Source organism: Porites lutea, chromosome 11 (assembly GCF_958299795.1).
Source record: "Porites lutea chromosome 11, jaPorLute2.1, whole genome shotgun sequence".
Classification (NCBI taxonomy): Eukaryota; Metazoa; Cnidaria; class Anthozoa; order Scleractinia; family Poritidae; genus Porites; species Porites lutea.
Window position 1 is genome coordinate 3,485,512 of NC_133211.1, and position 25,027 is coordinate 3,510,538.

A 25,027-nucleotide genomic window follows, 5' to 3' on the forward strand; every position below is an offset into this window, starting at 1 on the left:
AGTACTTGTCAAAGTCGGTAGTGCTGTCGCTAAAGCGACTGACACACTGCTGGCCATCCGTGCAGATCCTGAGAAGACTTCAGCGTTGGCTCTCACTGAGAAATTGGGGAAATTAGTCACATATAACGCTGACGCTCTGGCATTGTTAGGCCATGTAAACATTGAGCTGTCTTACCGTCGACGCGACGCTATCAAACCAAACTTAAATGCCGAATATTCCGCGTTGTGTGGCTCTCAAGTACCCATCACGGGCTTGTTATTTGGCGATGAGTTGCACTCTCAGCTTAACAACATCAAAGCAACCAACAAAATTGGTCATACGACCACTGCCAAGTCATCTTATCGAAACCACAGCGAAGGCTGGAAGGGCAAATCTTCTCACTCTAGTGGAAAGCCTTTTTTAGGGAAGAGGGGCCGGTCTTACCGGCCACACAACAATTTCTACAAACCACGGGAAACCGCGAAGAAGTCCAGCCAGTGAAACGATCTGATATTCCTACAGATAAGGTAAATATGTTGCAGTATCTTGAGCACAAAGTTCACTGCTTTAAAGCAGGGGGGCTGAGAGAATATTATAATCAGTGGCAGGCCTTAACCTCAGACCCTGAGATATTGCAAATGATATTAGGCCAGCCAATTGAATTTACTAGGACTCCTTATCAAAGAGTTGTTCCCAAAGAGAAGAAAATCCTTGATTTGGATGAAGAGTATGTCATTGATACCGAAATAGCTAAACTACTTGCTAAAGGTGTTCTTACCCCAAGTAGTCACGAAGAAGGGGAATATATCTCTCCTATTTTCACTAGGGCCAAAAAGGATGGCTCCTTCAGAGTTATTTTAAATCTCAAGTGCCTAAACACTCATGTGCAATATCACCATTTTAAAATGGACTCACTTAATACTGTTTTACATATGGTTAAACCTGGGTGCTTTATGGCATCAATAGACTTAAAGGATGCTTATTATTCTGTACCTATCGCCACTGCAGACCAAAAATACCTGAAGTTTCAGTGGCGAGGAAAACTGTATAAGTATGTTTGCTTTCCAAATGGATTGGCATTTTGCCCCAGGAAGTTTACTAAATTATTAAAGCCAGTTTATTCACATTTAAGACAGCTGGGTCACCTTTCAGCAAGTCATATTGATGACTCATATCTCCAGGGTGACGACTATGATGACTGTGAAAGAAATGTTTGGGATACTGTCAACTTATTTGATTCCCTTGGGTTTACTGTACACCCTGAAAAATCATCCTTTGTTCCGCAACAGCGAATCACCTTTATGGGCTTTATTATAGACTCAATTACAATGACAGTCTATCCAACTTCTGAGAAGATCAAGAAGATAATTCATACCTGTCAAGGCCTGTTGCAGTGTCCACACCCCACAATAAGAGAGGTGGCATCCACTCTTGGGTTGCTCATATCAAATTTTCCGGCAGCACAGCTGGGACCCTTGCATTTTAGGTCACTGGACATGGACAAAACAGAGGCCTTGCGCTTAAACAAGGGTAACTTTGATGCATTTATGCAACTATCTGAGTTGTCTCGCAGTGATTTGCAGTGGTGGCTAAACTCACCAAGGTCACTGCATAACCCTATAAGCCTTCCTCAGCCAGAGATCACTTTATACACAGATGCAAGTAAAGGAGGCTGGGGAGGAGTACTCAATAATGTCAAGATTGGGGCGCATTGGACCCCTGAAGAAGCTTCTAATCACATTAATTATCTTGAAATGCTTGCAGTGTTGTTTTCTCTCAAAGCATTTCATAAAGAACTATCAGGGAAGCATGTCCTTGTGCGAATTGATAACATGACTGCTGTGTCAGATTTAGGTAAAATGGGCACAAGCCATTCCAAAAAGCGAAATGATTTAACCCGTACGCTCTGGGAATGGTGCCTTGACAATAACATGTGGTTAACCACCAGTCATATCCCGGGTAAAGAGAATACTCTAGCTGATGAAGAGTCCAGGAAATCTAGGAAAGAAACTGAATGGACCTTAGACAGAGGAATTTTCCACGAGGCTGTTAGGAAACTTCATGTTGAGCCTCAGATTGACCTATTTGCCTCTCGGCTTAATTACCAGTTAAGGCCATTTGTCGCCTACCAACCTGATCCTGAAGCAATTGCTATTAATGCCTTTTCAATCTCTTGGAAACCTTACATTTTTTATGCTTTTCCTCCTTTTAGTATCATCCCAAAAGTGTTACAGAAAGTCCAAGCAGAGGAGGCCACAGGACTGTTGGTTGTGCCATGCTGGCCGACTCAGCCATGGTGGCCATCGGTAATGAGACTGCTGGTTCAGAAACCCCTTGTGCTTCCCACACCTTATTTCTACCTCAACAGCCAGAATTGGTGCATCCACTACACCAGAAACTCACCCTGCTGATCTGCCACTTGTCCGGAAATCACTTGAAGGCAGAGGCCTTTCGGAATCAGCTACCTCACTCATCCTGCAGTCCTGGAGAAAGGGCACTAAACAACAATATAAACCATTCATCGCTAAATGGGAACAGTACTGTAGTCAAAGGCAGATTAATCCCTTTTCAGCCACTATAGAACATGGGATTAATTTCCTGGCAGAACTCTACCAAACGGGGATTGGATATAGTGCTCTCAATACAGCCCGGTGTGCTTTATCTACTGTTTGTTTTACATCAGAGCATTACACTTTTGGACAGCATCCCTTAGTCTGTCGTTTCATCAAGGGAATCTTCGAATGCAGACCCTCTCTACCAAGGTATCAAGAAACTTGGGATGTGACGGTGGTATTAGCCTATCTAGCTAAACTAGGCCCACCTGAGAAACTTAGTCTGAAGAACTTGACTTTGAAAGTGGTTATGTTGATGGCATTGCTTTCAGGACAGCGTCGCCAGACTCTGCACACATTATCAATTGATCAATTTCATTATCAATAAGTGCTGATAAGTGTGTGTTTTCCATTAACTCATTGTTAAAAACTTTGAGACCTGGTAAACATTTAGCTTGTATTGAGTTTCAGGCCTATGCACCAGATGTTAGTCTTTGTATTGTAAAGCATCTTCAGCAATATCTGAAGCGTACAGATATTCTTCGGGGTGATGTGAAGCAGCTTTTTATTAGTTACACTAAGCCTCACAAAGCTGTTTCCCCTGATACAGTAAGCCGGTGGATTAAGACTACATTGGTTGATGCTGGAATTGACACTTCAAAGTACAGTGCACACAGCACCAGATCAGCATCTACTTCTGCAGCAAAGGGGAACAACATTTCTATTGCCACAATTATGAAAAGTGCTGGGTGGTCCCAGGAGTCCACATTTACAAAGTTTTATGACAAACCAGTGGCCCCTCGAGAGAATTTTGGGGCTGAACTCCTTAAAGCTGTATGTGGGGACAACTAAGATAGTTTCTTACGGTTGTATGTTTTGATGGCTAAGAGAGCATATTATTAAAGCAGATTCATGTTGATATAAATCATTGCTGTTTATTTGAGTTCGCACTCACACTGCTTTAAAATCTCACGTGACTCCGCAGCGACCAATGACCAATGACGAAACAGAATACCAAAATTAAACGAGGCTTACCTGTAAGGTGAAGTTTGATTTGGGTTCTGTGAGTCATTGGTCGGGAGCGAAGGAGTCATGTGCCCACCCATGTGTTATTCACCCACCCATGCTTGGGTGTAAGTGCTCACATCTGTTAAAGACTGATCTTCCCGGGCTCGTGCGCTTTCTCACATGACTCCTTCGCTCCCGACCAATGACTCACAGAACCCAAATCAAACTTCACCTTACAGGTAAGCCTCGTTTAATTTTGGTATTCTACTCAAACAATTAGCTACAACTACGAGAAGCCCGGGCGAGGGTACTGCCTATGATGTCCTATACGAGTAGGCTCCGCCCGAAAGGGGTACCTTTTTCAGGCTTCAAGTATATGAAAGGGTAGGGATTTCACTATAAGTTGAAGTATATGAAACGGTAGGGAAATCTGTCATTTGGGCCTATAAAAGGGCCCAAAAGGGCTGACAGATGAATTTTATGGCTTTAAAAAGTCGAGAAAATGTTCTAAATTTTGGGATTGATTCGTATTTAAATGACAGTGCATTTACAGCAGTTAAAAGTGATACAAAGTTTAAAAAAGGTATTTGAAAGGGGTACCATTTGTCCGGCGATAGAAGATATACGAACGGGGTACCGTTTTCGTGAAAAGTGGTATATAAATGGGTAAGAGGTTGGACCTCGGGTCGGAACCTCCCCGTATAAACATTTGTTGAGCACCCCCCCGGGACGAGAACTACGAGTTCGACTAACCTTGCGAGCAGAGGTTTCTTTTTTGAATGGCTTTTAACGGTTATGAAGTCATTCGCGTGGCTTGTCTGTCGCGTCTACGCGACAGACAAGCCAAGTGCGAACGACTCCGCAAACGCTAAAAGCCATGCAAGAGACAAACCTCTGCTCACAGGGTAAGTTCGAGTTGCATTCTAGGAGTGAAATAGTCAACTGGGTATAGCGCCTCATTGTAATTAGGTAACTTAAAGCAAAGACGACGGTGACGGCAACGAGAACGTCAAAGAAGCAATAGGGTGAATAGCCTTAGATTTGCCTAGATTGGCAAAACAACAACCTTGTAAGTGTATTACGTTTTTTTGTACATTTCTTTGCCATCACTGCGCAAACTCGATAGAATTCTTTTCCAGAAAAAGTTTCCAACATTTAAAGATTTAAACGAGATGGAATGAGCACGATGAAGTTTGAAGAAGCGCGAATTCACTTTTTAAATGACGTCCTCGTTGCCGTCGTCGTCACCGTCGTTGTTTCCTTAGCTCCCTATCCACCAACAGAAAACTCGACCTCATAGTCTAACTGTTAATTCGTCTTTCAACTGTAACAGTGCTAATAGATATTTTAGTTTAATTCCTCTTAAATATTATTCAAAAATACAGGGGAAATTAGCAGGAGGTGAGGTATATCTCTCAGAAAACAATCACAGAAGTTACTGTAGCTCTTTAGAGACATCTTTTACTGCACATGACCTATCTTGGCCAAGGCTTACGCTTGGAGAGTAGATTAGCATGGAGATCTTGTAAACGGATGATAAACCTATAAAAAAGTCTTTTTTGCTTACTGCTATTTTTACTTATCACTAATTACTTTAAATACTGGCGGATATTATCAATCGCTTTTCCAAAAGAAGACGCAACACGTACAGTAAACGGGCTATCTTTTATGTGGGCACCACGCAAGCGCACTGACAACCTGTACTTGCCTGGATTGAAATCTGAAGGGACAGTATAACTTACCAAGTAATTACCGTTATTAAAGTCTTTCACATTTGCGTCAACCATCTTCTCTTCAAAGTCGTTCTTAAGCTCTACCTTGAAAAAGTCGCCACCCAGCTCGCGTTTACGTTGTTGGGCGTCGCGAGCAAGGATAAAGAAGGACGCCTCTTCTCCCAAGTACGCAGTGGTTAATCCCGTGCCATGTACGTAGATGGTTTCTGCACATGTAGATTTGTCATAAACAACACCTGCCTTATCAAGCGCTTCTTGTAATTCCCTGGGATCAAACAAGAACTCTGGTACACATTCCGCCTCTGGCACAAGCACCATTGATTCGTTTTCTATCTTTCGGAGCACTGACTCTAAAAAAGACCTGGAGTGGAGAAGCTTGGCATTACCCGACCCCTTGATGGTAAGCAAAACTGCTTCTACGTTTTCCTCTATGTTTTTTAGAAATTTACGCATTTGCCCTTGCTGATCTGTGAGGATGCCTGTCTTCGCTTTTTGTAGCTGGTTTAACTCGTTCATCAGAACTTGCTCTCTTTCAGTAATTGCGTCATGAAGCTATAAAAAAATAACATGTCAAAAAATTGAAATCCCAGTAAAAAAACGGATAGAAAAAGGTAAGTAAAAAAATAAAAAGTTTACTTTTGAGTTCCGGTTTTTGGTAGCCGTCGTAAGGAAAATAACAATGTCGTACAAAAAAAGTATTTCATGTAAATCAAAGTGAAACTCACTTCTTTGAATACGCTTTGAATTATGGCACCCTGTTCCTGGCAATTTTTTTCTATGTCAAGACTCGCCTTCGTGACTTGAGATTCTGCATCTTTAATTTGCCCGGTGGTAGCACAAATTATTTCATTTGCATGTGCCTGCATCTCTTGACTGGCCTCAGAGGCTTCATCAGCTAAAGATAAACAATCGTGGCCGCTGTGATTTAGCGTGATGCATCTCTTGCAAACCATATGATTACAGGCTTTGTCGAATACATGGAAAGGCTCTTTATGATCTGGACACAAATTATTTACAGCCCGTGGTTCCAAGGAAACAACGTGGTGAGCACTACTTTCTCTGCTGTCAGCGTGAAAGCGAGCTGCACGCTTGCACAAGTCTTTTTTGCAATTCAAGCAGCAAAGGCTTGCGGGATGCTTATCTTCACAGAATTCGCAGATGTATGAACTTTCATCTCCATTATTCTGGGGTGTGACATTTGCATTAATTATGTCCAACAACGCAAAGTTCTTTGGTAGCCCTGCTACTCCAGCTTGAGGTACGTTAACTTCAACTCTGCAGGTGGGGCACCGAATTTTGTTATCTGCAGCCGGTAACCGCTCTAGGCAGCTCGTACAAAAGCTGTGACCACAACTCAGGTTACGAGGGCAAATGTTTTGATCATCAAAAGGGTTGAAACAGACTGAACACTGCAGAAGTACTTCTGCAGATGCCATTGTCTGAAATAAAAAGGAAAACATATTGAAAGTAAATCTCTGCACAGTCAGGCTAACTAAGTAATCCTGAAGTCAACAATCATGGCATTTTTTTTGCAAGCGTTGATAAGCTTGGTCGGTTGGGGTGATCTCCGGGGCCGGACCAATACTCAGCGCTTTGAGAACTGAAGGTACTTTCTTTGCCCCGCACCGCAAAAAAATAGCCGGACCTTCGCGTGGCTCGGATGACCAAGTAGAAACGCAGGTACCATAAGCTCATGAGTAAGAATTGCTGTTACATAGTTAACAACTTCAGTAGGTCTTGACTAATACCGGTATATAAAAATTTAGCAAACCAGGGGTAACTTATTTGCTCCGATGACTCAAGTATTGTCTAGACACAGTATAATCATCACTTCGTCGCAAATACTTATTGCACATAGCTCTTTGTTTTTTTAAATAACTTTATCACTTCATTGATTCAGGGGAATAGCCCCTCTATGGAGTTTCGGTTTCGTGTTGTTGCAACCTAAAGTGTAACGTTATGTGATTTCTACAAATAAAAACGTTGTTACAAAAAAAGGCATCTTAATTCTTGGTTAAAACTTCTTAGGAGTTCAGTCCGTCAAAATAGAAAAACTGCGTAAATTCATTTCACTATCAAAAGGCCGGTTCAAAATAACATGCTGACTCATGGCAAAGTCACAGTCAGTGCGCACAAGATCGGTAGTCACAATTATTTACCTATGAAGAGTTTTGTTTGCTGTAAATGCATGTTAATGATTGAGTGCACAGCAAATTCAGTTTACCTAAAAATTTATTAAACATTTTAAAGAAAGATGTTTTTATGCCGATTTCCTTAAAATGAATATGACTTCTCATCAATCAAATTCAAAGACTCAAGCACGGATTTAGGTCAATCTGAGCGAATTGAACGCTTGACTATGCAAACGGCCAGCGATATTTCGATCATTTTCTGGGTAATACTCTACCAGGACCCGCTGCCAGATGATGGAAAACCAAGGTATATATCTTCCAAGACATCGTGGTAATTTAGCAATTGAATTTTATACTCAATCACCAAATCCATTTTCACTGCTAAGATTGATGGAGAGTGCCAGAAATAGAAATGACCCAATATTCAACATTTCGTCATCATGTGCTAAAAAGCAGTGATGTTCAATAGCTGAAAAGATTTCGTTTCACGGCCTTATGTTAGATCAGGTTTAGGTGTTTAAGGACATGTCATGTCTGAGAAAGGGGAGGGAGAAATTCAGACGCAAATGAGCCATGGCAGGATTTTCGGATTTAGAGTAGTGTAACAGGCCATACATGACCGCAGCTATTGTTGTGCGAGCTATCAGTGGATTTTTTGCAAGAAGCAAGCCATACATACCTTAAGCAAGAGAGACTGAGATGTCTTAAGAGAAGAATTTAAGTCAATATGTTTCCTAGGACCAACAACACTCCCAGATAAATTTATATGCCCACAAATAGACCTGGAAAAGAAAAAGGAAGGGAGCGCGCAGGGAAAAGCTTACGTTTGAATGATAAAACAACAAGGGTAAGATTTATGCGGTAGCGCCATGCATTTATTCTGCATACTGTGTCGAATCTGTTCATATAAACTATTTGGGCGAAATAGTATTAAACGATTTATAATGTCCTCTTAATTGACTCTCTGTGAGATTGAAAGAGTTCAAACGTTCCCGAACCATCAGGCTGAGTGATTATGAATTTGATTGAATTTGCCTATTCTGTTACCTTAAAATAACCCTTGCTTTGCTTGACATATTCTTATTAAAAAAGTTGTAACTTGTACCTACCTTAAGTGACGCAAACAACTCAATAAAGCGAGTGGAAGAACTTCTTTCACCACATCACTGTCTTGACGAGAACTATGCTCGTCGTAAAACAAACATTTTACTTCTGCATGTGAGGGGATGGTAGGGAATCTTTTGACCATGGCCCAGGTCCGCACGGGGTTTTTGGTGTGAACACCTCCTGGGTACCAGTACAGATAGTTTGCTTCCTTTGGGGCCGACTAATTGGCTTTTGAGGGGGTGGGATAGGGGGGTTGGGTGATTTGGTTTGGATTAGAATTCTTTTCTCAAACCTCTCGAGATAGAATTTTTTCCCCGACATACAACCGTTTAAGGATTTTTTTTTAGCATATAGATATTTTTTTCAGTGCAGGAACGTTTCCCCAGGTACATTTTTCACTTTTTTTCTCGTTCGAAATCAGTCTGCAGGATATTTTTTCTAAAATCACCCATACCCCCCCCCCCCCCCGCCCCCGTCCCTCAAAAGACAAATGGTTGGCCCCTTATAAAAAAGTAAGGCTACATGCCGACATAGCTCGACATGACCTCAATGTAAAAAGCTCATCGCAATCTTCTTTATTAGCTAAAGGAAAAGCAGGTTCTCAACTACTGTTAAATTGTCAGAAATCTCCAATAGTGCCGTCATGTCCTCTGCTCCTGGCGCTTTTGACGGTCACTATATACTGTTCTTTTATGAACAGGTTGGGAAGCGCAAATATTTTTCAGGACATTCCCAGATGAGGCGATTGTGCGAAATAAGCCTGTGGTACAGCTAAGAAACTGAAAAAAAAGCGAACGTTGCTGGCAGATCTGAAAAACTATTGCTAAGCACAAAATTCCACGTTTTAAGAGAGTTTTGAGAAACATTTTTCGTCTACGAATGAGTAATAGTGAATTTTCAACAGAAGGGAGAGAATTAAAAGTGAAAAAAAGGAAGCGACGTTACTAACACTAATGCATCGTGCGCATTGGTTAATAATTAATTATTTAAGTTTTTTAAGTTTAGATTGAGTTCCTTGTTCTAGATTGAGTTCCTTGTTTTATGTATAGATTTACTTTTTTTTTCTTTTTAAAGTACAGATTAAGTGTCTGTAAGTCCCTGTAAGCAGTAATGTAAAAAAACACTAACAAGCTTCTCAGTTCGACAAAACTTAGGATTTGGGAACTCAAGCTTTCGTAAACAAACTGAATTGACGCACAGAAGTCGAATGCTCAAACTAACGTTGAGTTATTTTACTGGCTACATCGGACAACACTTTGTAAGTCTTGCGGTGTAGTGATGATGCCATGTGTACAGTGAAAGGGCTGCCTTGAATGTGAGCACCTCGTAAACGCACGCTCAATGTGTAATCAACCCGCTTAGCACTTCCAGGGATAGTGTAAGTTACCAAATAATTTCCATCTCTTTTGTCCTGAACATCAGTGGTAACTTTATCTTCTGATTCGTCAGATTCGTTTTGTTTAAGCTCCACTGCAAAAGTGTCGCCACCCACGGCACGCGCGAGCCTTTGAGCATCATGAGCAGTGATAGTGAAAGACGCCACCTCCCCCGGATTTGCTCGCTCAAGACCCGAACCAGCAGCAGTGGTTGTTTCTGCACAGGTAGATTTGTCCACGACTACACCCAAATTATTGAGTGCAATTACCACTCGCTGTAGTCTACTTTTTTCACAGCGGGTAAATTCTGGTACAAACTGGGCTTCTGGCTCAAGCAATAGATATTGGTTTTTGGTGGCGGCTTCGAGTGTAGACTCTATGGCGGATTTGACGTAAAGGATATTAGCATTATCAGAGGATTGGATTGTCGATAAAACGCTTTGAACGGTAGCCTTTATGCAGTCTTGACAATTAGCCAAGAGGGCTCGTTGCTCTGTAAGGATGGCTGCCTTTTTGCGATGTAGCTTTTCCAACTCATTTATCAAATCTTGTTCTCTGGTCGTTATTGCGTCATGAAACTATAACAAATCAAATACAAGGAATAAATAAAAGACAACAAAAAGGTGGACCTGTTCGAAAAAATTTTTCAGTTTAAATACCGTAAACCCCTGAGCTTATCCATCTTCGTAAGGGGCTATAGGAGGGCTTATGAGGGAGCAAACAAGCTCTAGCAGTGATGATTAAAATACGTTTTGCATTTTACTGATTTTTAATTAAGCTTCAAAACGCCATAATATATATAATCGAATTCATTTCAAAGTCAGCTAGAGTGAGGCTTACATCCAGGGGGGGGGGGGCTTTCTTATTATTGGATGTACTTTTTATGACCGTTAAATGGACCGATGGGTAGAATTGCAGGTGGGGATTCCGCTTATAAGCGGTAGGCAATTGAAGATAGTTAATAGTTGATAGTTAATACTAGAGTGACTGAGAAACGATCAATAATTATGCAGGTGGATAAGTAAATTAGTTGGGTCAAGGAGTGGTAAGACTTTGTGGCGCTTTAGACTCTCAACGCTTGAGTTAAGATCCTCCATATCAACTGACTGTTATCTAATTGACTGATTCATATTACATAAAAATAAATAATAAAACGTTCACATGAAACAAAGACAAACTCACCTTTTTAAACACGCTTTGAATTTCAGCACGCTGTTCTTCGTAAGCTTTTTCCATGTCACTACTCGCATTCATCACTCGATTTTCTGCATCTTTAATCACCTCTGCTCGAGCGCTGGCTTGAGCTGCAAGTGCTTCCATCTCCTGTTTATACTTTGAACCAACTTCAGCTAAAGATAGAAGACTGTGGTTCCTATGCATCAGAGTAACACAACTCCTACAGACCATGTGATTGCATTCTTCATCGAATAGGCGGAATTGCTCGTTATGTTTCGAGCAGACAACAGACACAGCCAACTGCTCCAAGGAAACAACTTTGTGATCACAACTCGCTTTGCTACGAGTGTGAAAGCGAGTTGCAGTCGTGCACATATCATAATCGCAGTCCAGGCACCAAGAGGTTGCAGGATGCTTGACATCACACGCTTCGCAGTTATGCAAGCCTTCTACGTATTGGGGTGTGGTGCAACCCATTTTTAATAATGCATAATTTTTAGTCAGTCCTGCGACACCACAGGGAACCGACGCTGTTTTTCTACAGTCTGGGCAAGAAATGGAATTATTCTTGAGTAACTTCTCTAGGCAGCTGGAACAGAAGGTGTGACCGCAACTGAGTAGCCGAGGGAAAAGATTTTCATGATCATAAAGCTCACGACAGATAGGACATTCAGGTACTTCAGCAGATGCCATTGTGGTCTGAAAAAATAAAAGGAAATCTTTGAAACTGAATAATATAGACAAAAGTAAAGTTACACTTTTTCGTTCAAGCTAGAATTGCCGATCGTTGGTTCGGCCTTCGGCCGACGGCCCAAAGCATCCAGTCACGCATGCGCGAGAAAACATTTCTGGTACCGAAGTTACCGCAGGCTTATTCTCGTCCCCAGAGCCTGTCGTTTCTTGGTCACGAGGCTAGTTACAAATTATGTCGAATGGCTCTGGGGACGAGAATACCGCAAGCCCAACATAATCCACCCATAATGTTGGGATTGTATCATAGTTAAAGATAAATTAAACGGGTAGTTTGTAAGTATACGGCAGAGAAAATGCAGCCATCGTTGTGACGCATACTCAGTAATATTATTACACTATTAGCATATTCTATACAAGTGAATGGTGCTTTCTGTGCCCCCTGATTGGCTATGATACACCTCCGAGCAGCCAAATAAGTGAAACACAAGACTTGGACTGCAATTTTTTCGCTGCTTCCAGTGTCAGACCCAAAAACGATGGAATTTTACTTCTCAAGATCGCCAAGCGTTTAAAGTCGTTCCTTGCGTTACGTCAGTCAGTAAATTCAAATCCTAGTCGGACTTCGTTACCAATTAACTTTGTGAGCGGTAGGATGCATTGCGCGGCGAGCGAGATTTTAAAATTTGCCCACAATCGACAAAACTGAAACAATTTTTGCGTGATGCACTACTTATTCAGTTTGTGTGGTATATATTAAAACGATTATTCTGATTCACCTCCTTCTCGGTGAAAGAGGTGGATATTTACTTCGTCTGGCGAAGCGGAAAGGTAAATATTCACCACTGTGCGGATTTAGGCCAATCTAATCAAGATGAAAGTACTACGGTGAAAACAGACCAGGTTATTGATCGATCCGTAACACGAGACGATCTACTGAAATTATCTGGGACAGTACATCGCGAAAAGTTCCCCTACTTGAAGTAATCAAAATGCATGCTGACTTAACGTCAAAAATTTCAATTTAATTTCTATTTTTGTGCAAAAAAATCAAGTACACCTGAACACTTATTCAAATGGCCACATAGCGGGATTTCGTCGACAGATGCAAAAGTTTGATCTCCTTTTTTTGTCCTAAATTTGACTCTGGAAGTGAAATAGTTTTACAAGATAAACACAACGACAGTAGACTGAAGTGTCACTTATTAATATATCGAGCGATGGCTAAATTTAAGAATCTACACAGTATAGACTCATTCTAAGCTTTAAGCTATACTTTCTCTAAGTTGTAAGCTTTACGTACCTTTAGAGAAGCAAAGAGGAAAATATGATGACTGTAAATACTTTTTAAAAGCACAATTTTACTGCCAACACCACTTCCGCCTTACAGTCGGCACAATACAGATGCACAACCGCTTTTGGCAAACAGGGTCTGGGGCTGACCATTTCATTTGGGGGGGGGAGGGGATGGTAGTTGGATGGTTACCCAAGTGCATCTGGGGAGATATTAGCAACTGAATATTCTAGACAAACTTGATTATTTATGAGCAATTTTTTTGGTAGTGACTCTGGTTGGAGAAAAAATGTATGTTTAGAGTTAATGCAATCGGTTCGTTAACACTGCACCTCTGCAGAAAAGACTGATTTAGGGATTTGCAATCGCTTGTCTCAGTACGTGGGCTCCTGGCAAGATACCTCTTTATGACAGACTCAAGGTGGTATGTACTTATTGTCCGTAACAACGTGGACATCTCTCATAAATGACCAATAAATAGCTCGTCGGTCATTATTATATAACTCAATGGACTCGACATACAGGGCGGACGGAACTCGCTGAAACACTTCTTGCTTTGTAGATCCAATCCGCTGCAGAAGTGATGGTTGCCACCTGTTTTACAAGAGCTAGATGACAATTATTGCACGCAAAATTGTGTAATATTGGATATTAGACTTTCTAAAAGTCCTTTAAATTTTTTTCCCGCGTTGATTAAGCTTTTTTAAAGGGCGACCTCGCGACTTTGTCGCTCGCTTTTTTTTTTCGCTCGGGATAAGAACTACAGGTCGACTTGAGGCAAGTCTAATAGAATCCCTGCTCAGTTGGATATTACAACGTTTATTGCTATATATTGTTCAACTGAAATTCAGTCAATAGAGTCTTGTTTGACCTTGTTTTTAAACTCAGCTCCCGGCTAAATTAGCCTGTTCTAGAAGTTCAGATTGCGACGTGTGAGGGACTGCTTAGAGATGTGCGCAAAAAAAACAGCGAGGGGGTGGAGGTAGGGAGCTTGTGAGCTCCGTAATTAAGCTAGGCTGATAAGCGTGCATAAGTGTATGAGCACTCCCTCGGCTCCCTTGCATAAAAAACATTGCCCTCCTTTTTGCCTGCCGGTCTCAAGTGACATGCTCAGTAATGCCCAGGGCGCCAGTCGCTGCATTGTAACCACAAAGACGTGCACTAACGGTTGCTTCTTATTAGGATGATGCTGAGAATTACAAGCCAAACAGGAGTGGAAAACACTCTCAATCATCTCCATAAACTTATCTATCTACTTACGTAGCACTTAATAAATATTACTGACGGCACATCACAGTTCTGTTACAATTAAGTAGAGTAATGTCTTCGTGGAAACAAATAAAAGTTCTAATTTGTTCTTGAGCGTTCAGGTATTCGGCCACAACGCACACAGGTTTGGAAAAAGGACTCAACAGTGGAGCGTCTGCATTTCTGGGGCCTTATGGTGGGCAACCAGGAATAACTACTTTCCCCGAAAAGACTTTTAATGGCTATGAAATAGATTCAAAGTCCATGGTGTTTAGATTTTAATTGACCCGACTGCCCCACTAAAATTGAAAGAAAAGTGGATAAAATAAGAAATCTTCTAAGCTGTTGAGAATTCCGACGATCACCTTAAATTGACAAAACCCATCTCACCTCAAACATATTTTAACACCAAGTAGGAGATAAACGAGGGTTTTAATGACGAGATATATAAATGACAATTTTTTACAGTTTACTGTGGAACAACAAAGGCGATAAGATTGAACAAACCTTCTTTATAAACGACTATGATCATAGCGGTTTATCAAGGTCTAAAAATCGTTGATTTATCTTCTTTATTAGATCACTTAAGACTACAGCCTTTGTGCACGGAAAAGTTGCATAATATGTTGCTAGCAGTGCTCGTATATTTCTAAAATTATGCCAATAATTATGCTAAGTTTTGTAAATTAAAATCGTTTTTAGCAAAAAGATTCAGAAATCAGTCAAATTATGATTGTACTTAGTTCAAATTTGGTTAAAACACCTCTAACTAACTATGCAACAATGAAGTTGATGGCAAGCACATTTACCATATTTACATCTAGAAACTTCAAGAGTGGATAATTCTTAGTCTTACAACTACAAAAGCTGGCGCCATCTTGGATAACCTAGCTTTCTATGCGCAAGCGTTGAGTCGTGTGGAAAGAGTCCTGGGTCACTTCCTATGAAAAAATTGGTTGCATGATCAATAAATGAAAATTTTCTGCTTCAAATCTAGCCAAAAGTGCAAATTATGCTAGCAGTGCTTTTTTCTGAAAATGAAGATGACAAATTAATGCCAAAAATTATGCTCGCACTATCTATCAAAGCTAACATAGATAAAATTGACAAATATCTCGACATATCGAACCATATCGGGAAAGAATTTGTCGACCTTGAACTTGAAAATACGGCAATCTAAAAAGTCATTGACTCCCTCAAGAAAATATTATCAGTAAAGAACAGCTTCACACGAGAGCGGCTAGAAATATGGTCTGATAAGTCAATTTTGAAGATATTATGAAAACCAATCAAGTTTATCCTGCATTTTATCCTCCTTTATGGCGGAACTCGTTAATAAGGATTAAAACAACTTTCTTCCCTTGAAATTTCAATGTGTAAAAGAACTGAGGAAAAAACCATGCACTGACTTCCTTCCTGTCGAAGACTCTATTGAAATTTACAAATTTCAAATAAATCCCTTAAATTTTCTTGAAAACTCACATGTGCCCTTACACTAAAAACTTTCCAAAAGATCCTAGCCTTTAACTAGATCATGCCAGACTTATTTGGTCTTAAGACCCGTGAGCGTAAAGAAAATAAAGTCGTTTACGCAAGTCTAGCACTCAGTGAAAAGAAACTTGTTTCAAACAAAAATCGCTATTAAGGAAGACCTTTACAGCTCCTTCTGCAGTTACACTGCGGGAAATCTCAAATCAAGGAAATCTCCTTTTCTGACATTGTGAAAAAGTTAAAATAGTTCAGGTAAAATTTGACTGATAGACTTGTTAATTTTGATATTATACCTCGACGATACCACTCAAAAGATAACGCATTTTTTGGCCTAAAACCTGACACTTCTACATTTCAGTTTGCACATCAACTAATTATTTCACACCATGGGGGACTATACGTTAAATTAACAGCTTTTATCCCTCAGGGTTTTTATTTGTATTTTCATTGTTATTTTTTTACCTTATTTTCTCTAACCTTCCTCTTTTCATATTGTGTAATCACCTCACTGGTGTTGCGTAACATTTATAAAAGTATAAGCCAAGCAAATTGTGATCGCAATCAAAATAGAACTATATGGCGAATAAAAAAACAAAAAATAAATAAATAAACAAAAGGCGAATAAAATAACAAACTTAAGAAATATAAGACGCCTCCTTTCAGACTTATCACCTTGGTCAATGACTGTACCCAACGTTTTAATGGCGTCCTGCACGGACTGCAATCTCTGGTCATCAAATGTAAACACCGGAACAAATTGTTTCAGTTGTGCCTCTGGTTCAAGTACAGGGTGGGGTTGCTTTTCCAAGGCAGCGAGCGTCGCCTCTAAATCGGAGCTGGTGGCGAGCAGATTGGCATTATCTAATGACTGGACTCGCTTCAAAACATCTCTGACGGTACTTTCTATATCTTTTCGGAATTGGCATACACGTTCTTGCTGCTCTGTGAGGATAGCTTCCTTGCTTTTTTGTAACTGTTCCAACTCATTTACCAAAATTTCCTCCCTTGTAGTGATGGCAGTACGAAGCTATAAAACAATTAGTATGAAATAGATGACCTTCAATAAATCTGTCCACTAGAGAGAACAAAATAGATGAATCAGGTTCCTTTTCTAGCTGGTTGTATGATAAATAGCTTTGCCGGGGAAACCATGGATGTTAAAGACCGAGGAAACAGTAAGGCAGCTTTCAGACTTGGTTCCCAGCACGGTGCCTGAGAACAGTACTCACTGGATACTAATGTAAACACATCCTTTTTTCAAGTACCCACGCTAGAATTCGAGCACAAAAGTGTTATGAAAGTGGGCACTGGCTCCTTGTGAGCTCACCGTTTTTGTTAGTTCCACAGCTTTGTACTTGCTGCTAAGCTCAAGTTTCAAAATGGCGTCTGGCAGGGCGAAATGGAGTAACTATATGAACTATGTACACAGTCACATATCAAGCCTTACCTCTTGGAATACACCCTCAATTTGATCACGCTGTTTGTCACAGGAAGTTTTTGCATCAAGACTCGCATCCTTTACACGTGCTTCTACGGCTTTGATAAACTCAGCCCTAGATCTGGCTTTAGTAGCAAGTTCTTCCAATTTCACTTTACATTTTGAACCAGCTTCGGCTAGAGACACAACATGGCGATCCCGGAAACTGGTAAAGCAGCTCCTACAGATCATACAATCGCGCTTGACATCAAATAAACGGAATTTCTCGTTATGTTTCGAGCACTCAACAGCGGACGACTCCAAGGAGACAATACGATGGCCACAACTTGTTTTGTTACGAGTGTGAAATCTACCTGCATCCCTGCACATATCCTCGTCACAGTCCAAGCAATAAGAGTTCGCAGGATGATTATTTTCGCAAAATTCACAAATGGGCAAACCTTCAGCTCCTCCATGATGAGGTACGGAATTAATGAGGCCTAATAAATAATAATTCTTTCTCAATCCCGCCACTCCAGCTGATGGTGTGTCAACATGACTGCATGTGGGGCAGCGGATGGTGTAAACAAATATGCGTTCCAAGCAGCCTGAGCAAAAAGTGTGACCACAACTCAGCAGTCGGGGACAGAGATCTTCGTCATCAAAATTCTCGCGGCAGACTGGACACTCAAGTTCCGTAGATGCCATTGCCTAGATAAATAATACAGAGTAGTTTATAAGATTTCTTTAAAATGCAGAAAAGTCACTTCACAGTTTATTAGAGCGTGGGCGCTTATTCGAGGAAATACAGTAAGACGTCACTCTGACGGTTTCAATAGAGAGAGAAAATGACTTTGTATAACTGAGGACCTAGGTATTTCGACAGAGCTAGAGAAGTTGGACTCTGGACAGCAAAAACGTTTGTGTGGAGAGGAACACAAGACTTGAGAAATAGAGGGCCAGTTGAAATGCTTTTAATACTGAAAACTGATAAAAATTTAGGTACCATGAAATCGGGTTTCGAATTTAATGTTTAATTCACATCATATGCGCCTTTTTAGTTAAATGTCAGATCAAAAATAAACAAATAAGTTTCATATTCAATTATTAATAAAAATTTAACTGACAACTGACAAAAAGCCTAAAATTGAACTGACAACTGACAAATGGTCCAAATTTTAACTGACAACTGCCAGCAACTGACATTTGTACCCCTTCATCCAGTTCCTCAAAATAGCCAATCTCGTCCCCAGAGCCTCCGTTACGTTTGTCAAGCGGATGGAGCAACGGACGCTCTGGAAGAATCCAAAACTGAAACCACAAAAATAATCCTGGTTCCAGTTTAATTGTACCTGCGTGAAATTGTTTACCCATTTGACTGAGAGAAGTTCTCAAGGGATAATTCCTTGCTCGCACATTGTTACAATTTACTCTTTGCAAAGCAGTTTTTCTTTCTGTGACCTTTGATCGATGTAAGTTTAGTGGAGAAGGACAAGTATTTCAAACATGAAAGGACTGTTTAAGAAGACCGAATTAAAAACGTATACCTATTTAAACGCGGCGAATGAATTAGTCACGACGACACACTCTCTTTCGTTAAGCTGTATGCAAATTTGAAAGGTTCAGTGGCATAATACACCTATTAATGTTAAGCCGGCGGGGGAGGGAGGCGTGGGAGGGAGGCAGGGCAAGGGTTGGGATTTGACATTTTTCAAAAATTTGCCGTCGAATTCCCTGCCCACGGGCAAATCATTCCAGTCAATTGGAACCAAATTTTTCCACCCTGGGCTGCACATTGCTGTCAAATATCCCGAGGCTGGACCCAACAAAGTCACAATAATGATATCTCCAAATAAAACACTGCAATCAATTTATTTATAAACGTTACTGCATCACCAAAGATACATGTTCCTGGTACAGCTGCTATTATACGTTTTAACCATTCAATCCGTGTTACACTGCGTAGAATACAGAAATCTCTATGAGGAAGTCCACATTTTGTAAGTTATACTGTTCTTAGTAAAGCTTACAGTATAAGTATAAGCTTACAGTGATTGTAACGAATGAACGCGCCATACAATGATCAATTCTACTTGCAAAAGTCGACTTCGTTTCTCTTTACTTCCGTTTACTTTGATATCACAGTAGGTAGGTAAGGTTCAGTTGATCAAAAACACGCTAAAACAAACGAAATTTGAAGTCGAAACAGTGAAATCCACTCACCTTTCACTTGTTCTCGTTGGCCTCTATGACATATGTTCGGTCACAGTCTCTTTCTTCCGAGTCGGCCGTCAAATATCCCCTCGTCGGGCCAAGAAAGATTCAAATATCCCCTCCCCCGGAAGAACAAGATCAGTCAAATGCCCTACTCCAGGGCCAACAAAGACAATCAAATCCCCACCCCATGCCCTGCCTCCCTCCCTCCCCCTCCCCGCCAGCTTTACATTGATAGGTGCATAAAAGTATAACATCTCTTTACAAAAAGCAGTGAAAAGTCTTTCAAAAATAAGAAAAAAGTTGAACAAAATGTCATTGTAGCGTGATTTCGGAACTTATCGAGGTAAACGCTTTCCTAAACGGTTTCAAGTCGTTTGAGATTTGTGTGTATACATGACCTATCAAAATCAAATCAACCTGCTCATGGTTTTTTGATTAGCAAAGAAATTGCATGTGATGAACACGATTTTATCGGCCAATCAGAGATGGTTTTTTCGGATTCTTCCAGAGGTTAGTGATCCCTCCCGCTGCACAAAAGGATCGCGGCCTCTGGGAATGAGAATGCAAAATAACTTACTCATGGCGAAGTTACAGTCGGACCGATGAAGAGTTGTTTACTGTAAATCCTGATGTTAATGATTGTTATTCACAGAAAATTCAAATTCACATAAAATTGTATTAAACATATTAAAGAAAGATTTTTTGTGATTGCTTTAAAATGAATATGATGACTCATGATGACTGCTCATTAATCAAATTCAAATACTCCAGCACGGCTTTAATCTGAACAAAATTAACGCTTGACTGTGCAAACGGCCAGCGACATTTGGATCATTTTTTGGGTAATACTCTTCCATCAGATCGAAAACCCTGACATCCATACATTCTCCAAGACATCATACGTGGTGATTTGGCAGATGTTATACTTTATCATCAAACCGACCTTGAAACCTTCAATGTTAAGATTAATGAGAGTGCAAGGAAGAGCAATGAACCAATATTACACATTTTGTCATATGCTAAAAATCAATGTTCAGTAGCTGAAAAAGGTTTCATGCACTTCACAGTCTTATATTAGATCCCGGGGGTTAGGTAATAAAGTACATGTCATGTCTGGGAAAGGGAATATGTGAAATTCAAATGGAAATGTGCGGTGGCAGGATTTTAGGATTTAGAGTGTAACAGTCCAGACATGACCGCAGCTATTGTTTTGCGAGTTATCATTAGATTTTTTGCAAGAAATAAGCCATACATATTTCAAATTTGACTATTTTTTGCTTAAGAATAACACTTTCCTTCACATATTGTTATTAAAGAAGTTGAACTTACCTTAAGTGAGGCAAACAATTCCGAAAATGAAGCACAAGAACCTCTTTGACCAAGATCTCTTCACCGACAGCACTACCGCCTTGATGACGGGAACTACTGTATGTTAGTCGTGGAACAAACTTCCTAAGGGAAGTGGTGGGGAATAGATGACGCTTTTGAACATGAAGTATTTTCTGAAACTCTCTGCGAAAGCCTTACTCGAGGCTTATTTCTTAGTTAAACAAAAGCAGCAACTCGGAGCTCACACTGGCAAATACACTAAGAAAATTGAATCAATCCTACAAGACCTTCGAAAACATGAAGTTTCACCCCACCGGGTATACTTAGTAACACTTGACAAGTCCCTTCGTCCCCAGGAGCGGACGGAATTTCGATGTGCACGCCCCTGGGCACGAGTACAGTTAAGTTGCCCCCTGACCACAATGTATATAGATATCCCAATCTACTTTCCGTAATGTCCTTTGCCTTTTGACGTCGCCACGACATTTATATTGAAAATGTCTATTACGAACAATTTGGAAAGCGCATGCCCAGACGCTTTCTTCCTTTTCGCCCTTTTCTCCCTCTCCCCTTCCCTCATCTTTTAGCGCCTGCCACGCAGATGGAGCCATTGTGCGAAATAAACTAGTAGTACATGTAAGAAGCTGAATAAAAAAAGTTGCTGGCAGATCTGGATAAAAGAAACTAGCCAAATTCCAATTTCCACGTTTTAAAAATAATGCCGTTTTAAACGTTTTGAGGAACCTTTTGTTCTAGGAATGCCTGAATGAGAGTGAGTTTTGAAAAAAAGGGTGAGTAAAAAGTGAGAAACACTAGTAAATCGTGCACCTTGCCTAATAATGAGTTCAGTTCTTGTTTTTGACAAGTATAGATTGAGTTCTTTTGTATTATAAAAAACCGATTGAGTTCTGTTTTTTATTATTATCAGTACTATTAGCATCATTATTTTGAAAAGTACATATTAAAAAAAAGTAGATATTGTAAGTGCTTGTGAGCAGTAGTGTGAAAGAAAAAAAACTAACAAGTTTCTCGATTCGACAAAAATAAGGATATGGGAACTCAAGCTTTTGTAAACAAACGAACTGAAGCACGGAAATCGACTTTCCAACTAATGCTGAGTTATTTTACTAGCTACATCCAATGACACTTTGTAAGTCTTGCGGAGTAGTGATGATGCCATGTGCACAGTGAAAGGGCTGCCTTGAATGTGAGCACCTCGTAAGCACACACTCAATGTGTAATCAACCCGGTTAGCACTTCCAGGGATAGTGTAAATTACCAAATAATTTTTATCTCCTTTGTCCTGAACATTGGCTCTAGCTTTATCTTCTAAGTCGTTTTTATGCTTCTCTGCAAAAGTGTCGCCAACCACGAAACGCGGGAGCTTTTGAGCATCACGAGTAGTGATGGTGAAAGACGCCACCTCCCCCGGATTTGCGCACTCAAGGCCCCAACGAGCATCAGTGGTTGTTTCTGCACATATAGATTTGTCCATGACCACACCCACATTATTAAGTGCATCTACGACTCGCTGTAATCTCCTTTTGCCACAGCGCGTAAACTCTGGTACAAACTGGGCTTCTGGCTCAAGCAATAGATATTGGTTTTCGGTGGCGGCTTGGAGTGTAGACTCTATAGCGGATTTGACGTAAAGGAGATTAGCATTATCAGAGGATTGGATCGTCGATAAAACGCTTTGGACGGTAGCCTTTATACAGTCTTAACATTGAGCCAAGAGGGCTCGTTGCTCTGTGAGGATGGCTGTCTTTTTGCTGTGTAGCGTTTCCAACTCATTTATCAGTTCTTGTTCTTTGGTCGTGATTGCGTCATGAAGCTATAACCAATTAAAGACAAGGACATTAGTTAAAAACAACAAAAAGGTGGATTTGTTCGGAAAAATTGGCGGTTTAAGTTTCGCAAACTCCATAATGTCAGTCCTGCGACACCAGTGGGAACAGAAGCTGTTTTTCTGCAGTCTGGGCAAGAAATGGAATTAATTTTGAGTAAGTTCTTTAGGCAGCTTTTACAGAAGGAGTGACTGCAACTAAGAAGACGAGGGAAAAGATTTTGATGATCATAAAGCTCACGACAGATAAAAGATTCGGGTACTTCGGCAGATGCCATTGTGCTGTGAAAAAAAAAAAGGAAACACTTAGAAACTGAATAATATAGACAAAGGGTAAAGTTCCACTTCTTTTCTTTCCAGCCAGAATTGCCACCCGTTGGTTCGCTCTTCGGCGGACGCCCCAAAAGTATCCAAGCACGCGTGCGCGAAAAAAATTCTGGTACCTAGGGCCAAGATTAAGCCAAATTTTGAGCACGGTTTTCTTGTCTAAGAACATGTAACTCAAGTTTACAAAATAAGAGATATAACAATGATGCTACTCTTAGCAATGCATATGAAGGTAAATACAAAAAAGTAGAAGAACTTTTAATCCTGGATTAGCTCTAATCGGCCTTTCAGGAACAGGGTAAAGGAAGACAGGAAAACCCTCCTTTGCTAGTAGGTGGAGAAATACAATATTGATCAGTCACATTCAGCATAAAACCATTTATTTTTTTTCAGAAATAAAACTCATTTATGCTCCACGTTCCTTTACATATTAAGTCAGTTATTGATGTTGACGAAGTCTAGCTTTGGGTGAACTCTGTTTGCTGGGACACAAAATAATTTGATTTAAACGTACGCGATTTCCAGCAGAAAACTGCTTTTAAAATCTATTTTTAACGGGTGGATTGCAAGAATGTCGCATAGAAAATAAAGTCAGTGCTGTAAAGTACACACAGTTGAAGAACCGTAAAATTCCGAAAATAAGCCCCCCCAAATATATGCCCCGCCCCCCAAACTCGTAACGCAAAAAATCCTCCATAATATAAGCCCCCGGGGGGTTGTACCTGGAAATTACCCTCATGCAAATGAAAAATGAAACAAAGCAAGAACGGTACAGTAACACATGATTGTTTTTATTTGCCAAAGAACTATTACTTATGCCAAATGAGTGCCACAGTATTGGCTGTTTGCGTAGTTCACTCTTCACTCTTGGTTGTTTTTTTTTCGGTCCATATTAGACAAAGTACTTGCACATGACGGTCAATCATGACGGTTTTTAGAACGATCTACGTGCTCATGGCGAGTTTCAGTAAAAACGTCGTGCTAATTAATAACATACATTTCCTTCCAACTATAAGCTAGTCCAATCGATTTTGAAACGCAAATTTCCCTCCGTATAAATAAGCTCCTTCGAACATAAGCCCCTCCAAAAAAAGTTCCTTAAAAAGGGCCTTTAAAAAATATGAACCAGGGGGCTTATTTTCGGAATTTTTACGGTATACTATCATTGAAGCGAAACAGGGTATGTCGAAGGAGTATAGTTATTTGCGGCTAAGTGTAAAAGTGTTATTAGTGCTAAGTGAAGATATGAGCTATAAGTGTAAGCACATCAATTTACTATTGAAATTAAGTAGAATATTGATGTATACGATACGATACGAAGTAGAATCAAAGGGTGCCTATGGCTAACTTGTGGGTTAATTATTTTAGAAATGAAAGCTGATAATGAACTTGCAAAGCCGTACATTAACTCATTTCTTCGCATTTGAAGAACATATGGCCGACAAGTGTCTCGCAAAACCGTCGCAAACTCTCTCTCTCTTTTTTGTCCCTACCCACAATTCTCTCTTTAATACAAGTGACAATTATTTGAAATCAGTGCGCCCCTAAAGCTTGTTTCGGTGCCGTTTAGCAGTTAAGTTTTAGATATTGGTCACCTTTAAAAAAGTTTCCCGGAGAGCATCATATAAAGCTCTGAGATGGGACAAAGTCATTACGATTCGCAGAGTCTGCATCGTCCAATATCGTATTATATTCTCATTTCATTTGGCTAAACGGATCAATCACCCTGATCCGGGCAGAGACAGAAAGGTACGATATTGTTCGCTTTTCTAAGGTGACCACTAAGGGTTGGACCATTCGAAAAGTTATGGGGGGAAGGGGAATTTTCGAGCCGCAGGAATTTTTTTCCGTTACCAAATTCCTTTTATGAATTAGGATTAATTGGCATGATTTTTTTTCCATTTAATTTTTCCTTGCGCGAATCAGTATGTTTTTTGTACTTTGCACTTTCGTGCACTATGTTTCATTCAGTTTGTTGTCTATTCCATGCCAAATCCTGTCGTTTATCGAACCGCGAAAAAAGTAGTGTTTTGCTAACTATTTAAGTTGTTATGTAAGCCTTAACCAGGCACTCCTTTGCTGTAGATCACTCAACTTAAAACTT

General features: G+C 40.3%; 3 protein-coding genes and 1 pseudogene across 3 annotated transcripts; 1 reads left to right on the plus strand and 3 right to left on the minus strand.

Moving 5' to 3' along the window:
• Positions 1–513: 513 nt before the first annotated feature.
• On the plus strand, positions 514–3,465 carry LOC140952435 (uncharacterized; annotated as a pseudogene).
• Positions 3,466–4,279: 814 nt separating this feature from the next.
• LOC140952437 (E3 ubiquitin-protein ligase TRIM45-like) lies at positions 4,280–8,654 on the minus strand. The gene is made up of 4 exons (XM_073401860.1): positions 8,515–8,654; positions 8,085–8,187; positions 5,999–6,712; positions 4,280–5,825 (listed from the first exon to the last, which is right to left on the minus strand). The coding sequence occupies exons 1-4, from the start codon at positions 8,652–8,654 to the stop codon at positions 5,130–5,132; spliced, it is 1,653 nt and encodes a 550-aa protein (XP_073257961.1). The 3' UTR covers positions 4,280–5,129.
• Positions 8,655–9,132: 478 nt separating this feature from the next.
• On the minus strand, positions 9,133–11,599 carry LOC140951982 (E3 ubiquitin-protein ligase TRIM71-like). Its single transcript, XM_073401367.1, has 2 exons — positions 11,071–11,599; positions 9,133–10,466 (listed from the first exon to the last, which is right to left on the minus strand). Exons 1-2 carry the CDS (start codon positions 11,539–11,541, stop codon positions 9,729–9,731), a joined length of 1,209 nt encoding a protein of 402 aa, XP_073257468.1. The 5' UTR covers positions 11,542–11,599; the 3' UTR covers positions 9,133–9,728.
• A 46-nt stretch (positions 11,600–11,645) lies between these two features.
• On the minus strand, positions 11,646–17,912 carry LOC140952438 (E3 ubiquitin-protein ligase TRIM56-like). Its single transcript, XM_073401861.1, has 3 exons — positions 17,235–17,912; positions 16,423–16,814; positions 11,646–11,763 (listed from the first exon to the last, which is right to left on the minus strand). Exons 1-3 carry the CDS (start codon positions 17,910–17,912, stop codon positions 11,646–11,648), a joined length of 1,188 nt encoding a protein of 395 aa, XP_073257962.1.
• Between the last annotated feature and the right edge of the window lie 7,115 nt (positions 17,913–25,027).

What these genes read in the sequence shown, in the direction of transcription:
- LOC140952437 (XM_073401860.1), bottom strand. Translation starts at nt 8,654, where the DNA reads ATGGTCAAAAGATTCCCTACCATCCCCTCACATGCAGAAGTAAAATGT. An exon ending in AGTTGTTTGCGTCACTTAAG is followed by an intron (nt 8,188 to 8,514) that starts GTAGGTACAAGT and finishes TTTCTTTTCCAG; the next exon opens with GTCTATTTGTGGGCATATAA. An exon ending in TTCAAAGCGTATTCAAAGAA is followed by an intron (nt 5,826 to 5,998) that starts GTGAGTTTCACT and finishes ATTTTTTTATAG; the next exon opens with CTTCATGACGCAATTACTGA.
- LOC140952438 (XM_073401861.1), bottom strand. Translation starts at nt 17,912, where the DNA reads ATGGCATCTACGGAACTTGAGTGTCCAGTCTGCCGCGAGAATTTTGAT. An exon ending in TTGAGGGTGTATTCCAAGAG is followed by an intron (nt 16,815 to 17,234) that starts GTAAGGCTTGAT and finishes ATTGTTTTATAG; the next exon opens with CTTCGTACTGCCATCACTAC. An exon ending in AGGCGTCTTATATTTCTTAA is followed by an intron (nt 11,764 to 16,422) that starts GTTTGTTATTTT and finishes TTATTTTTTCAG; the next exon opens with ACCACAATGGCATCTGCTGA.
- LOC140951982 (XM_073401367.1), bottom strand. Translation starts at nt 11,541, where the DNA reads ATGGGTTGCACCACACCCCAATACGTAGAAGGCTTGCATAACTGCGAA. An exon ending in TTCAAAGCGTGTTTAAAAAG is followed by an intron (nt 10,467 to 11,070) that starts GTGAGTTTGTCT and finishes GATTTGTTATAG; the next exon opens with TTTCATGACGCAATAACGAC.